Source organism: Cydia strobilella, chromosome 1, assembly GCF_947568885.1.
Source record: "Cydia strobilella chromosome 1, ilCydStro3.1, whole genome shotgun sequence".
NCBI classification, from domain to species: domain Eukaryota; kingdom Metazoa; phylum Arthropoda; class Insecta; order Lepidoptera; family Tortricidae; genus Cydia; species Cydia strobilella.
Window position 1 is genome coordinate 28858349 of NC_086041.1, and position 16508 is coordinate 28874856.

Consider the following 16508-nt stretch of genomic DNA (forward strand, 5'->3'; position numbering starts at 1 on the left):
TTTTTACTCGTGCGCGCGCGCGCCGCGCTAGGCAGGTCTTTTTATTTCGTGATAGACCACCCGAACTCCAAGTATTGTGGTTGGGTTTATTTTTATGTTGTTAAGTAGGCAATCCTGAAAGCAAGGGTTGGCTAGTGTAAGGTGGATATTTACATTAGGGTAGCATTGAATGGAAGAACAACAATTTCCAAGGTGCGACACCAAAATACTGAGTTGTTATTAATTAGTATTACATCATCTGCTGTAAGGAAATTAATAATCACACAATTTTCGTAATCAGCGATCCCAGTGCGGTTTTACGACCCTGTCATACCTAATGCCCTGGCCACATGCATTGTAAGTTTGACATATCAATCCGTCGTATTAGTATCACAGATAGGTAGACTGTAACAGCAATAGGCGCTATTATTCTTGAAGGATCCGCCGGGCGGTCCACGGAGGCCGATTATAATTTAACAATTTGTTATGGTTTTGATGATCGTCTTGATGATTGGCGCTCATCTCACGCACGACTTTCACTTCATTTTGCATGCGCCAAGCAGCGTCAGCAATCTTCAAGGTCGTATCAAAATAAGATATCAAAATAAACCATAATAAGTTGTTGAATCTGAATCGGCTCCCGTTCTGCATAAATCTTGCCTTGACGAATGCATCTCGCCCGCGACCCGAAGCCGCTCGTCATTCGTCATTCGGCTATCGGCCCGTATGAACCGGCATAAAAATACTCCCCGACGCAACACTTGATTAATGTGCGTAAAATTCGTAAAATACCCTATTAAGCTCATTGCTGTTCTATTATTTGACTTGTATATGAACCGAATATCGATTTTTTTTGTAGCTTTACAATTAAGATGTCTAAACCATTATCGAAGTTCAAACAATGCATTTCAAATATAGTGCACACATATTTTGTTTCTTTCGGACCGATTATTTCCGATAAAAATTCACTATCAAAAAATAATTGCGAAGACCCTTACCCGTTTTGAAAGACCTATCCAACGATACCCCACACATGCATTGGCATGGGAGGTACCTACCCTAAAATAGTATTTTATACAATCGTGATATAATACAGAGCTTTTCAGTCGAGTACCGTGTTGTACGAAGGTACGATGTTGGAAAGCTTGATTATATCATTATTGTATACAATACTTTTTCTACGAGACAAAAAAATAATACTTTCAACTAGTAGAATCATATAGGTAAACAAACCAAAAGTATACAGCTAAGATACGCGAGCTGCCGCGCCCGCGAAACCTTCATACTCGTACGCGCCCCGGCCACCGGGCCCGGCGCCCCCGGCGGGTTGGTCAACGACACCTCCTCGTAACTCATGAAGCCCTGGTACCTGCTCCGCGCTAAATTTAATTTTAAGACAGTTTTTTTCTCGATTTTGGCCACCGTAGCCTATTGACACTAACAAGCAACGCTAAGCGGTTTTCGTAGGGTATGGATGTTGCTATATTAAGGGTGTCACATGCGCGTTTCTGATTTATGAAGCAATTGTTTCTACTACAACATATAATAAAATGTTTTTGTTGGCCAACCACTCACAAAGCAGATGCGACGCAGCAGCGTATTTAAGTAGGCTAATTTGCATTGAATCGAGTCTCCTTAAACAAGAAACATTTTATCGAAATGTATGTTCTATTTTCAAAATTTTTATAATTGACTAAGACTAAACCGTATCGATAAAATTCTTATGCTTGAGTCGGAAGTGCCATAGACTATCCAACGTTGAAAAGAGTAAGGTTGTAGTGTTGCATGTGAAGTTGTAATACACAGATTATACTCGACGAGTAGATTTTTTTTTTTTTTTATGTTTTTGACGTCTTCGCTATTACCCCTAGATGATACATAACGTCTTAAATCTGCCACAACTGATAACGCCTGAGCATTTGACAATATTGGAGGTGTTTCCTCCTGTTCATGAGCGCCGTCATTATCACTAAGGGTTGCGTTTTGGGTGGAAACTGCGCTTTGAATAAGGTCTTCGACTGAAAGGACTTCGCTTCGTAAGTTGCAACATTGTCATCTATGGATGAATATCCAGGAAAATCCTCCAATATGGTGCGTTTTCCTTCTTCCAACACGATATTACGCTCATCATTTCGGAACCCTGCTTTTTCAAAACAATTTTGGATTGTTGCAGGATTGATTGCTTCGCATGCCGCTGCTATGTTTAGTATCGCGCCATGAACGGTCAGGGTCGTCTATTTCCATTAAATAGCGATGTATCTGTCGAGCTCCATAATATTGTTTAAGGACCTTTATAATGCCCTGATCCTTTGGTTGCAATTCGCTCGTCGCATTTGGAGGTAAGGAAACAAGCTTGATATTCTTTAATATGGTTACTTTTTCAGCGTTAGGACATCACTGAACTAACGCTAACACGAATGAAGATAAGAATTTAAAAACTCACAATTGAAACTTAAAACAAATCAAAACACCGCAGCGGTGATAATGAGCGAACGAAATCTAAGTGTAGTAGGTAGGTGCGAACCAATTAGCCGATCGTTTAGTCAGGGCTACAAACTTATCTGGACAGGCGGAGGTGTCGCCAGAATCGCGTCCCCTTGCGTAATATTAGTACGCCGTGGTTAGTCCCAATATTTTCACCCGCATACATAAGATGGTAACATTGAACGACGATGCAAGGTGGGTAATATAATAAGAATACAATTTTAGATGGCGAGTCGTATCGACCGTGAAAAAACTGCGTTAAATCGTATTAAACGTGATCGTATTAAGCGGGTTCTACTGTACATGCCAAATTGCAGCTTTCTAGCACTAACGATCATAAAACCGCGGACGGACAGACAGACGGACATAGCGAAAATATGAGGGTTCCTAGTTGACTACAGAACCCTAAAACACTGATTTAAACTTTCACGATTTTTACTCATTATTATTTACAACGACGGGACTTAATCGCGTAAAATAAGTATTAAACCCACGGGGACAACGCCGTCCTCGAAACGTCGGAGGTGGGTTTAATACTTATTTTACGCGATTAAGTCCCGTCGTTGTAAATAATAAGAACCCTAAAAATTTCAAAAATTAATTTTATTTTTCGTTAAATAATTATATCTCAATTTTTATTATAATACGAAATTTAAACTATCGTGCGTCATATTTTAACGCTAATAATTTAACGGTTATTACAGGGCTTACGCGTGTCATGTTTCAAAATACTTGAATAAAATTGTAAAGTTATTATGATACAATAGGAGCTCAAAGTGGAAATTACCGTAAATACTTGATGTACAAACAAATAATAACACACAGGCCTGCTAAAACAACGGGGATTTACTGACTCGTTATTGACGGCATTTATGGGAAAATTGATAATTAATAATAAAGTGGCAATAGCTTAATTGACAGTGAAACATCGAAATTTGTTCAAAGTTCAAAGTTCAAAGTGTTTTTATTTGTGAGTATATGTCAAACTGATTACAGTGGCGGTAAATAAATATTTGTAGCACTATACCCTGCCTGATGGCGTACAAAAACTTGAATAATTTCCTTACATACTAACATGCGAAATAAATTTACATATCTATATAAATACCTAGTTATTATTAATATTAAAGTCATGTCAAATCGGAAGCGTTAAAATTATACAGCAAAAATTTAGAAATGGTGTAAAAACAATTATCAATTAAAGATAAATACCCGTTAAATTACGTTTGTTAAATGACACTTGAACCTAAATAATGGATTGCAATTTGAATGATGATACCGAATTTGTGCATTTACACAGAATAAATAATAGTACAGAAGATTCACTCTCTAACAAAACGCGTCTGTTACGACAGATATGACCGCTAGGTGGCGCATGCGCGAACTGGCGTCCGTTCCGTTGCCGGCGCGACGAAATCGCGGAGTGAGTCACGCCTGGCATTTATAAAAATTTACAGACTTTAAGAGGGGGCTAACGCAAAATTGTCGTTTTTTTATATTGAATTCTTAATTAAGGGCAGATGCCATGAAAAAATCACACGAAAATTAGACTATATTTGCGAGGGCAGACTCTAACCAAAACCTTAAAAAGGTTAAAGTTGTCTTGATAGGAAAAAATTACAAAAACAAAAACATAGGTATCTAATTTTTTGCTGCCAGCATCTACGGCACCATGCCGCAGGAGAATAGTTTTTATTATTATAGTTATAGTTTGTCAAAGGTATGGATGGTATAGAAAGGATGCCAATCTCTTATGGCAGAATTGTTGCAAAAGTGACCGCTTTCAGCTTTAAATAATAGTTCCTAATCTCTCCGGTGGCGCTAGTTAGGCTCTGGGACATGAGTATAACGAACCATATAAGGCAACAAATAACCCGACCAAATTATGTAGGTTGTTTTTGGTAGTATTTCGGTGTATGGTGGCGCCGCCTAATTACTGTTTTTTGATGGACACTTTTCATACATAGAGATTTGGCTCCTTTATATAGTCTCCATGGTCAAAGGACTGTCTCATTTCAAACATAGACAGAGAGAATCATACTATCTTTGTCTTACAGTAGTACTAGCACTCAAAAATAAAAGGATAAGTATAGTTTTTTTGTTCTTATTTACTTACTTAAAAACCCGCGCAACGGGCATATCTTCCGTCGCAAGTTTTGCGCGGCGCGTTTATCTTTGTATAATCTTATGTGTAATGTTCATGCCAAGTTTCATGTTATTTCAGCATGTAAATGAGAGCGTAACTTTGATCGTATGATGGCGGCTAAGTTCCTGTGACTCTTAAACGACCAATTAATATGTACCATTTTTTTAAATAATATTTATTTAGTTTTTACCAATTGTCATGCAGAGGGAGGATTTCAAAAGAGGCGTTTCAAATTAATGCTTATTTACATATTCAACAGCTGCCTTAGATTATCTGTCAAATAAATATGTTGTTTATGTCGCGTTATTACTTTCCTTAGTATAACGGATTAATTAAAACAACATTAACTTTCAACATTAGGTTTATTACCAATAAAATATAAAATAAACTACGGGTCGCGGGGTCTACTAAATTAGTATTGAACAGCCTAACTAAAACTTGGGAATCCGCAAAACTACACTTCCCTTAATACCGGCGGTAGGCGCTCATAACGCAGCAGGTAGCAACTAGCAACGCGGGCACGGAGGTGGACTGATAACTCAGATAAGCGTCGAAATGTAGCAGTCAATTCCCGTCAATCGGGAATTTGGCGAAATGTCCAAATGCTGGGAACGCCGGCCTCGGGTACCAAAAGCCCGTACGGTGTTCCTGTAATGATCCGGGGCCACGGGTTAGTGAAGGACCTTTGTTTAGCGCCACCGGAATTTATTATTAAGGAGAAGTGCTAAAGCTAGTGGTTGTGGCAGTGAACATAAGCAAGCAGTATTACAGATTGGGTATAATTATTGAATATCATACGTGACCGCCCGTCAATTCTTGAAATGACCAATACTTATTACTTACTTATTATATCTATTAACTGCAACATAACTATGAACAAAGCGAGAATGTTTAATATGCAACACAGGCACAAGCTATTATTCGCTTTTGGCAAACAATAGGCTATGTAGCAATTAGCGTCTAAGAAATGATTACTTTAAAGTGAGAGTATTAAACACTAATTTCGAACTAAATACGGGTTCTAAGTGAAGATACCTACTACATACTTAAATACTAATTTGTGTTCACGCTTACCCGAAAGTGGGGAATTACACAAGCACGACAGTTTCACACTATTGCACCGATTTCTAAAATATTTATAACAACTGCAAAAATTATCGGAACTCAATTTGTGGTGCGGTGTTCGTCCGTAATCCGTACTCCGTACACAAGACACCGCGCAAAAGCGACGCGGGCAGAGGTCTATGCATGACATCGCAGAATGGCTGCAAGCGGTCAACAAAGGTCGCCGAAGGAGTAACGGGCCTATAAATATTACCATATATGGTGCGCGAGTCTTACTAATACCGGTTGCTAAGTGTTTCGGTCCTCGCGTCATTACTCGTGAACGGAATTGGATGCCATTACTTAAATTGATCATCATATATTATTAACAACAACTTTATTAATGAATTAATACGTTACATGTATAAACCTGCTTTTCTATTGTGTATTGTGTGTCACAAGATGAGAAATCGGTTGATCGGAAAATTTTGCAATTACCTACAGCTCATTATTCTTTGTTTCAGTTCTTGCACCATGAGGACACGCGGCGTGCTCGGATTCCAGGCCTCGGTTTGGGGATGCGCCTGAGTGGAGCAAGTAGCAGGATGGCGGCGCACGCGTGCTCCCGCGTTTTCCTGCTGGCGCTTATGGTGCTCTGTCGAGGTAGGACTTGTTCGCTTTGTACACCATGAACCTTACTTTGGGATGCACTTAATGGAGCAAACAATAAGGTGACCATGCACGCGTGTTCACGCGAATTCTGCTGAAGGCACGACTTTGTACACTTGCACGACAATGCCGATGCCGTTCGGATATACCTCCCTGGGCATTATAAAAGTATTGTTGTCAAAAGTAGCACATTTATCTATTTGTTTTGAGTCCTTGTAAAAAGTTTCGTTTAAACAAATTAAAGTAGTTATAAAACAATATTTCGTCCAAACGAGTTTCGGCTCTATCGCCGATACATCGAATAAGCGACACAGGACACGACAGTTGACGTGTCACTGCCTCACCGCTCGTGTTTTATCGACAAAACGAAAATCACGAAATAGAATTTAGACTGCAATTTTATTGAAATTGTCATTGAACAAGCTTGTACGTACCTCGTATCATTTTAGCTAGAGCTAGAAACGATATTCCCTGATCGAGTTCACTACACACATTTAAAAGGTACTTGAATCGCTTACATTTAGGGAATAAAATCTCGACACAAGATTAGCGATTCAAGATCTCGCGTGAAAAATCTGAATCGAGATATTCGAGATTGGGTGTTTCGAAATCTCAAAACACAGCCAGACTTTCGAGAGATTAATCTCGACAAGATCAAGATTTGACAAAGTAATTAATAAAATGATTTATTTTGATCAAAAATCCCTGAGAAATCAGTATATACCCGTTTAGCGTACTTGTTCATATATTTGCAAAACAAAACGGCAACTAACATAGAAATTAAGAGTAAGCGATCGAAAATCATATAAATAATTGTGGGTACGCTAAGGCCTTCGATTCTTCTGTAAAGAGCGCTACATAGCGCTCTTATCGTCAGTTAAAGCCCTTTCATACAGTAGCACTTACCGAAGTAACATGAATCTAAGCTCAAAAATGTTACTCGAAACAAAGTAATTCACAAGCGCCAATCTTTGATCTCGGTCGAGGTCTCCAAAATTTTGGTCGAGGTCCGATCGATCGATATTTAATCTCGAAAATTCGCTCGAGATCGAGATTGCACTCCCTAGTTACATTAATGCATACAAGTAGCACTGATTTACATACTAGGATTTGTTAATATATATTAAATACTTTTCTAGCGAACAATAATGAATTGGCTGCATAGTCAATGCTTGTATTTGCTTAATTTTAACCATAATCAAGTAACTTACCATGTCTTTAAAAGCCAATACAATCCAGAAAATATATCTTAAGGTATAATTATACAAGTTCGATGTTACTATACTCGTAAATAATAAACTAGTATTTCGTATTAGCACAGACAAGTATTAGTTTACTGAATAGTGAAACTCGCGGCGTGATTTATTGAACATATACCTAGTTCATCACTCGTAGAGATGCGTTAGTTAAAGTAAAATAGTGAAATTGTATTTCATTTAAATAATGTTCAGTTTTTTCTTTGACCGATTGTCAATTTTATTCCCGAATAGAAGATAAAATAAAATACCGGCACGTTTTGGGAAAGCTTATACGGATAGTCATTACCGATGCACTGTGCTTAAAAAAGCCAGTATAAAGACAAAAGCAAACTCGCCTTATAGAGCATTTATTGCCTCGAATCCTTTGGTTCGATTCACTATTTTTGGCATGAAGCCGGACGTTGAAACATGTCTTGATTTTAGAAGCACGCCAAGCAAGCAAATACAAATAGATTATGCTGTATTGATCGCTATGTCAGACTATTTCACAGGGTTAAATTTTCAAACGGTCAGTTTGTTTGCTGGCGTAATTATAGTCTCAATTACCGTTAATATAGGGCAAAGAGCAAACTTGCTTACTGCATTCACCCTTACGGCGGGATATAGCATTTTATTAACAGTGCAATAAGATCGATAAAATACTTAGTTAATGTATTTACGGGAAGATTCTGTTGTATAAATTCGACCATGCGATGTCGCTTGGGTATAATAAGTAGTAATAAAATGTTGAATATTATTTGGAATGAATATGCTTACCGATTACGTGCCGGAGACTAATTAATAAGGGGGACTATTTAATAGGTAATTATTTTATATTAAATACATCATAAATACCCGTCATAAGGTCATAACGGAAACACGTTGTGTGAACTTTTGAAAGTTGATGCTGGGCGGCAGCAACTCGTTTTGACAGATTTTTGTCACTCGCCGACGCTCTTAGCATTCGCCTGTGTGTCAACAAAATGCGATAATGCCGTGTTGGGCTTTAAAAACGTGTTAAAATCAATCCACCATAACGTATCATCGGCAGGTAAACAAAATATTAACTAAAACCAACCAAAACTATTTTAGAGCACATGGTGCTACTTTCTCGCACTAGTGCGTAAAAGAGCACTTTTCGTGCATATGTCGAAAGTTTAAAGAGCCATATGTACTGTAAAACGTACGATACACGTGCGAATAGGTAATTCGCAACTCGTGTCGATTTAATTTATCGCCACTCGTTTCGAATTTCCTCTTTTCCACACTTGTATCGTAAATAACTTTTTTTTTTTGCGTGCGGACAGTTTGAAAATCATAGATTATGAAATGTGACCCATACAGATTTTGTTACTAAACTAAGTTTGTTTCTAGGTAGGTAAATAATGTTTAATGTCAAATTTAATACTTAACGTTTTTTATTTTTATTTGTTTACTTATTTAGAGTCAGAGCAAGCTAACTCGGCTGCAACGATTTTGATAGCACAGACAGTGCAAGATTATTTTAAACGTCATAATTTCATAGAAGTTTGACGCTTGAAATAACAGCTTGGTCTGACTATGCATTGAAGTCTGATGAACAAAGATGTCGCTATTCAATTGAAGTTACATAAAACATGAAACTTGGCAGGAATAGAATTAACATAATTAAATTAAATTAAATTTTAAATTAAATTTTATCTGTTTATTTCATTAAAAAGCAGTAAAGGGTTAAGTAGGTAAGTTTAGGTTTAAGATAAAGTTAAGTTGCATATCAACAGCTAACACAAACGCAAAGGAGCCTTGTCTGCCAACAAACCACTGTGTGGTTTGGCAGAAGAAAATAGGTATTTAGTTGTAAGTAAGATCTTTGAATAAACGTTTTTTTTTTTTTTTTTTTTTTTTTTTTTTTTTTTTTTTTTTTTTAATATTTACAAAACTTAACTACTAATCTTAAATTATTATTTTTTATGGAGTTAAGGAGTCTAAGTTTAATTATACAATACTATTACATTTTTTTATATAATTATATCTATGTTTATTGTTTAATATTAGTTTTCATAGCTAGAAATTGTAACAACACAAATATAATATATTTTAATTGTAATTATTATATCATGAACTGGCCAATCATCCGATATAATAAATTTAATTTGATTTTAAATGCATGCGTTTCCATTTTTTAATTCAAGTAACTATGTATCACTACATAGTATAAAACAAAGTCGCTTTCCGCTGTCTGTCTATCCCTATGTATGCTTAGATCTTTAAAAGTAAGTAACGGATTTTGATGCGTTTTTTTTAATGGATAGTGATTCAAGAGGAAGGTTTAGGTGTATAATTTGTTAAGATTTTGTGTTAATTGGTTGAACTACCCGTGCGAAGCCGGGGCGGGTCGCTAGTTAATAATAAATTATGAAATAGAATATGCATTCAATCAAATAAATACGGCTCGTAGGTAAAATATGCTATACCCTCTACGTCCTCAAATCTATGTAGGGATCATCATCGCGATCAAAACGTCTTAGGCGCCGGCGTTATTCATGGCGCTTACTACGTTACGAAAGGGGGCGTTGAACCTCGCGGCCTAAACGTGTAAGCGCTGTGAAATTTCACGGCGCTTAAGACGTTTTGGTCGCGTGGTTCACCCCCCGCCCTCGCCTACAGGAGTACAGGTTGCGACACTTTCATTGTTTGACATATCTCCATATGAAATAATAATAACCAGTGATCGGAATAGGCAGAGTATAAATACCTAAACTTGGTAGAACAAAGTCATAAAGTGGAGACTGCCTTGCGATAACATTTTTTTCCGGAACTAAAGTCCCGGAAACGTCCGAAGTAAATAATATTGTTATAAATACGGTAAAAAACAAAGCATTCCTCGTTTTTGTCCAATACATGCTTGCATAGGCGTAAAATAAAATAACCAATTTGTTTCTGCAACTTTTCATATATATTTCTTAAATCTAAATACACACATATTGTCAATTAAATATTAGTTGCGAATATGATCCTGATTCTGACGACATATACTTAGATTTAAGAAATATACATAATCATTTTTTTTTATGTTATAAGCTTTATTGAAAAGATGATAAATAAAATTTACATTAATTGTATAAAACAATTATTGTACGTCGCGAGACATATTACAGAGAACAATAGTATTTTATACAATCGTGATATAATAGAGAGCTTTTCAGTCGAGTACCGTGTTTAAGCAACGAAGCTTGCTGAGTTGCTTAAGTTAAGGTACGAGATTGAAAAGCTTGATTATATCACTATTGTATACAATACTTTTTCTACGAGACAAAAAAAATAATACTTTCAACTAGTAGAATCATATACTTAGGTAAACAAACCAAAAGAAGTGCCATAGACTATCCAACGTTGAAAAATAGTATTTTATACAATCGTGATATAATAGAGAGCTTTCAGTCGAGTACCGTGTTTAAGCAACGAAGCTTGCGGAGTTGCTTAAGTTAAGGTACGAGATTGAAAAGCTTGATTATATCACTATTGTATACAATACTTTTTCTACGAGACAAAAATAATACTTTCAACTAGTAGAATCATATAAGTAAACAAACCAAAAGTGTACAACTAAGATACGCGAGCTGCCGCAGCCCGCGATACCTCGCGCCCCGGCCGCCGGGCCCGGCGCCCTCGGCGGGTTGGTCAACGACACCTACTCGTAACTCGTGAGGCCCTGGTACCTGCTCCTTGCTAAATTCAGTTTTAAGACAGTTTTTTTCTCGATTTTGGCCACTGTAGCTTAAGGAGACTAACAAGCAACGCTAAGCGGTTTTCGTAGGGTATGGATGTTGCTATATGAAGGGGGGTTGCTATATGACATATGCGCGTTTCTGACTTATGAAGCAATTATTTCTACTAAATACAACATAAAATAAAATGTTTTTGTTGGCCAACCAATCACAAAACAGATGCTACGCAACAGCGTGTTTAAGTAGGCTAATTTGCATTGAATATGTATGAAGTTCTATTTTCAAAATTTTTATAATTGACTAAACTGTATCAATAAAATTCTTATGCTTGAGTCGGAAGTGCCATAGACTATCCAACGTTGAAAAGAGTAAGGTTGTAGTGTTGCATGTTAAGTTGTAATACACAGATTATACTCGACGAGTAGAAAAATTATTTATAACACCTGTATTTATTACCTGTAATGTACAATTGATGAATAAATGATTCGAAATGATTCTAGTTAAAAAAAATTGGTAGTTTTATTTCCGCCTATTGATTGTATTGGACAAAAACGAGGAATGCATTGTTTTTTTACCGTATTTATAACAATATTATTTACTTCGTACGTTTTCGGAACTTTATGTCCGAAAAAAAATTACCGCAAGGCAGTCTCCACTGCATGACTTTGTTCTACCAAGTTTAGGTATTTATACTCTGCCTATTTCGATCACTGATAATAACTCAGTGGTCGATAGTCGGCTTTTAGCCGGTTTTTTCCCGGTGACGAAACCGAACAATGTCAAATATAATTTCCCTTGTGGACCTTGTGGTTCTATTTGCCAAAATGTTTAATAGAATTTAAGTTTTAACATCTTACTAACCTAGATGTACTTCAGGCATTTCGAACTATTAATGTCAAAAAAACGTCACGAAACACTTGTTAGAAATTTTTATTATTATTCTTATTGTTTTAATTAATGATTGTAATATTTACTTATATTTTGTATGACTTGTCAAAAGTGCTGATTAATTTATTATTAAGCCTACTTGAATACATAATTTTTGAAGTTGAAGTAGGTATGTGTATACGGTATTACCCTGTTTTAAAAGTAATTCATACATAAAACTTGCAGTTTTTGTTAAAAAAATCACAATGACACAAGTTTGTTTACTTTTTATTTCATTGCATGTTTGAGAAAATCAATTTACTTAACTGTAACAGTTTGATTTTAGTCCAAACTTACCCATCTCAACGGGCCAACCCGGCGGGCGGCGGCGGGGCCCATCACACCGCGTTTTCCTGGGACGTGACCTGTCCTGCAAAAATTCCGCTGTAATATTATATTTTGCCGGCCACAACCGGTGTCTGCCAAACTTGAGACGTATATATGATTTTATTAAGGGGATCCCATGCCCCAATGACCTTCGATTTGAATCCCTTAGTTTTCTAATGTTTTTTGTAGCTTATCATATTAACAGCAACGGATTTTAGCAATATAGTATCCCATATTTACTTCAAAGTTCATTGTTTTCGAAATATTTGGCATCAAAGTTGAACAATTTTAGGCCAAAAAACTGGTTTTCTGGCCATAACTTTTGTGTTAATTAGTTAAAAATTAAAACCTTAGACAAATTTTTAGAGACGTCTAAGACGAACCCAAATATGTAGATTTTGTATAAGTAAGATCTTTCACAGCAATCGAGATACGAAAAAAGTGTTTTTTTAGAAAATGTTTAAAACAATCATAAATAAATAAGTGTTCATTTTTTTCACAATCCGGTAGACAAAAATGGAGATAAAAGATTGAAGAACCGATAGCCGCTTGTCTTATAATTCTATATGTAGTGCAAAAGTAGGAGATACGATTCAAAAATTGTCAAAAATCGATGAAAACCTCAGGTAGCCCCTTAAGATAATAATTTATATTTATCATTACAATAACCATTGTATATTTTAAGTAACTTTCGTCAATATCGTCTTACGGTTTATTGACAAATTAAATTATTTTGTAGATTTCGAAACAATTATTTAATATGCCTTCCTGCACCTGTATGTATTTTATACATACTTACTTGGCTATTATGGGCCCGAAAAAGCAAGCGCGTGCAACTTATAAACTACGATGATATTTTATTTAAAAATTATGATATGAAACTCCAGAGGTGTCGCATGTGCGTTGCCAATTTTTAAAAAACCTATACTATAGGTATAGGTATAATAATACAGCACAGGTAAAGATAGCATTTACTAATTATTATAATAATTATTTTAATTTAATGTGCTGATACGTAAATAAATAACATTTTATTTATTTATTTAATATAATTTGTGTGCATGCACAATTTATTACCATTTTTTCTGTAAATTTCTCATTTAAGTGAAGTTTTGTTATATTTTCTTGAGAATAAAGACCTGAAAGTCACTAATCACTACATAGTATAAAACAAAGTCGCTTTCTGCTGTCTGTCTGTCCCTATGTATGCTTAGATCTTTAAAACTACGCAACGGATTTTGATGCGGTTCACCTAGCAATAGAGTAATTCTTGAGGAAGGTTTTAGTGTATAATTTGTAAAGGTTTGGAGTAACCCGTGCGCTGCCGGGGCGGGTCGCTATTTGGTAATAAAACAATTGGTTGAATAAATGGGTGGGTGCAAATATTATAAGGAGAAATAAGGCATAATTTAAAAACTATATGTCTTAAGACAAATGCTTCCATAGACAATATTGTAGAGAATTTTATGAAGAATATACTTCTCCTAGACATTTTTATTGTAGGTTTCAGTTTTCGTGATAATTTATAAAAACTAAAACTGGGGATATGAAAGTGGGGGGAGGGTGGGAAACAATAATTTTTCGGCATGTTCCTACTTATATTTATTTTTATAAACCTAAAAGATATGCATGCCAAGTTTCGTGCTTTCTGCCGGATGGGACTTCAAAATTGCGCTATAAAGAACTATTGTTGCTACTATCTAATTCTATCTGAAATGGAGTATACATACTCGTACATATCCGCGAACATTTCGCTCGAATAGATATACAAGAGCGATGGAGGAAGGTATTTTCGATGTCCACGGTAGCCCCGCAGTTCCCTGTGCTGTAAGAATGCTACATCCATAATAAATAAATAAATATTATAGGACATTCTTACACAGATTGACTAAGTCCCACGGTAAGCCAAAGGAGGCTTGTGTTATGGGTACTCAGACAACGATATATATAATATATAAATACAATATATATAATATAAAAAACACCCATGACTCAGGAACTCTATCTGTACAATATCTGTGCTCATCACACAAATAAATGCCCTTACCGGCATTCGAACCTAGGACCATCGGCTTCACAGGCAGGGTCACTACCCACTAGGCCAGACCGTTCGTCAAATATAAGTACATAGACGGGCTTGTCCTTGTCGAGGAAAAAAAATCATGTCATAGTCAATTGTTCGCTTCAATCCATATAGTACCTCTACGGTCGTGTTCTTCTAATTTTTCGGTATAGGCTATATTTTAAGCAAATTTAAAATAAGTAGTAGGAAACTGTAAACTTTTTAATAAAAACCGGCCAAGTGCGAGTCTGACTCGCGCACCGAGGGTTCCGTACTTTTTAGTATTTGTTGTTATAGCGGCAACAGAAATACATCATCTGTGAAAATTTCAACTGTCTAGCTATCACGGTTCATGAGATACAGCCTGCTGACAGACAGACAGACGGACAGACGGACAGCGGAGTCTTAGTAATAGGGTCCCGTTTTACCCTTTGGGTACGGAACCCTAAAAACATACTCGTAACTAAGTAGGCGTATAAAGTTAGTTAGCCTTCTGCAATATATATGGTGTGAGCCTTAATATCATGGTAGATTTGATACTGAAAAGTGCCTTTCTTTGTTATCAATATAACAAGCAAAAGCACTTTTCATTGTTATTTTTGTTTTCTGATCAAATAATTGGCTTTGCATTTCATTCAGTCACTTACGAGGAAAACTAAATACCTCCTATTGTAATTGTTCTCTTCGTCGCAGAAAAAACGAATTAAAATCGCATTAGGCAATCCAGTTCCCGCCTAACTTTTCCAGTCTCTGTGCAGAGTCCCGGTCCCGGTGTATCGGAATAAATGACCCAAACTTGGTTTATTTATATACAGCCTTACTGAATATTTATGTTCGCTTCGAATTTCACGTTTTAGTCACTTTCACTCCGAATATAAGTTTGACAAAGTAGAAAATTTCTTAATTTCTGTTCGAATTTTAAGAAAAACACAGGGGAACTTTATATTCAAGACATTTGAATTTTGATTAGGTGCCTAAAATGACAGCTGTATGGAGATATAGACGAGTTTATAATTTAGTAATTGGAAATGATTTATAATTTCATGCATTGTTTTTAATTCTTGATGCTATTACATAATTAGGTATATTTTTAACAAGGATCAAAAATAGATTGACTACCTAATTAACTAATTGGGAGCAGTATCGCTAATAGGTACGTTAGCCTGTAAAAACAAACCCTACGCAAATTATAAACTCGTCTAACCTACACTATTATTTTATAGTTATTTGCTATACAAGGGTGCAAAGTTGTATTTTACCCGCGAGTGTTTCAACACACGAGAAGTAAAAGACATTTGCACCCGTGTGTAACACAAAACTTTTCCCCTCACTATTAGCGAGGAAAGTGCAACATCCACAGGCGTTGGATCATCTTCATCACTGGAATCACTTATTTTTTACGATATTATAACAGAAAACACTGGAAATTCTGATTTACGTGAGTCGGTGAGAAGTGAGTTTTTAAGTAAAAACTTTGTTGACAATGTTGACATTTCTGTTCTGACGTATGAAATGTCAACGATGCGGTTTGAAATTGCATCGACTCAACTTGTGCGTTCAGAATTTCAGAATTATATTTAACATCATTATAAAAAATCTAACGTTTCTTATAGAATTTTAAGGTTTATGACTTAAAATCATTAAATAAAGCTAAATTTGGTATTTTTTATTAGATTCTCAAACCATTTATTTAATGATAGTTAATATCGAACGAACCATTATTATGAGCGTTTTACGTTTTGTTATCCTGTCAAGCTACTTAAACACGCTCCATCCAAGGTCAAATTACTTTCCCTACTAGTGGATAAAATGCGTTTTTACCCGCTTGTTTTAAGGGATAAAAGACGGCTTTCCGAGCTAGTAAGGGGGAAAATAATTTTCCCCTCACTAGCTCGGAAAGTTGTCGTTTATCCTTCAATACAAGC

At 36.0% G+C, this 16508-nt stretch overlaps 2 protein-coding genes across 2 annotated transcripts in view; both read left to right on the top strand.

The window, feature by feature from the left end:
* LOC134743612 (E3 ubiquitin-protein ligase TRIM9) overlaps positions 1-16508 on the top strand; it is a 381810-nt gene that overhangs the window by 278616 nt on the left and 86686 nt on the right. The window lies entirely within an intron of this gene.
* LOC134744093 (uncharacterized) overlaps positions 1-16508 on the top strand; it is a 143593-nt gene that overhangs the window by 27779 nt on the left and 99306 nt on the right. Inside the window, exon 2 of the mRNA XM_063677780.1 lies at positions 6178-6316. Within this exon, the coding sequence (XP_063533850.1) occupies positions 6232-6316 (85 nt within the window). The 5' untranslated portion in view covers positions 6178-6231. The remainder of the gene's footprint in view (positions 1-6177; positions 6317-16508) is intronic.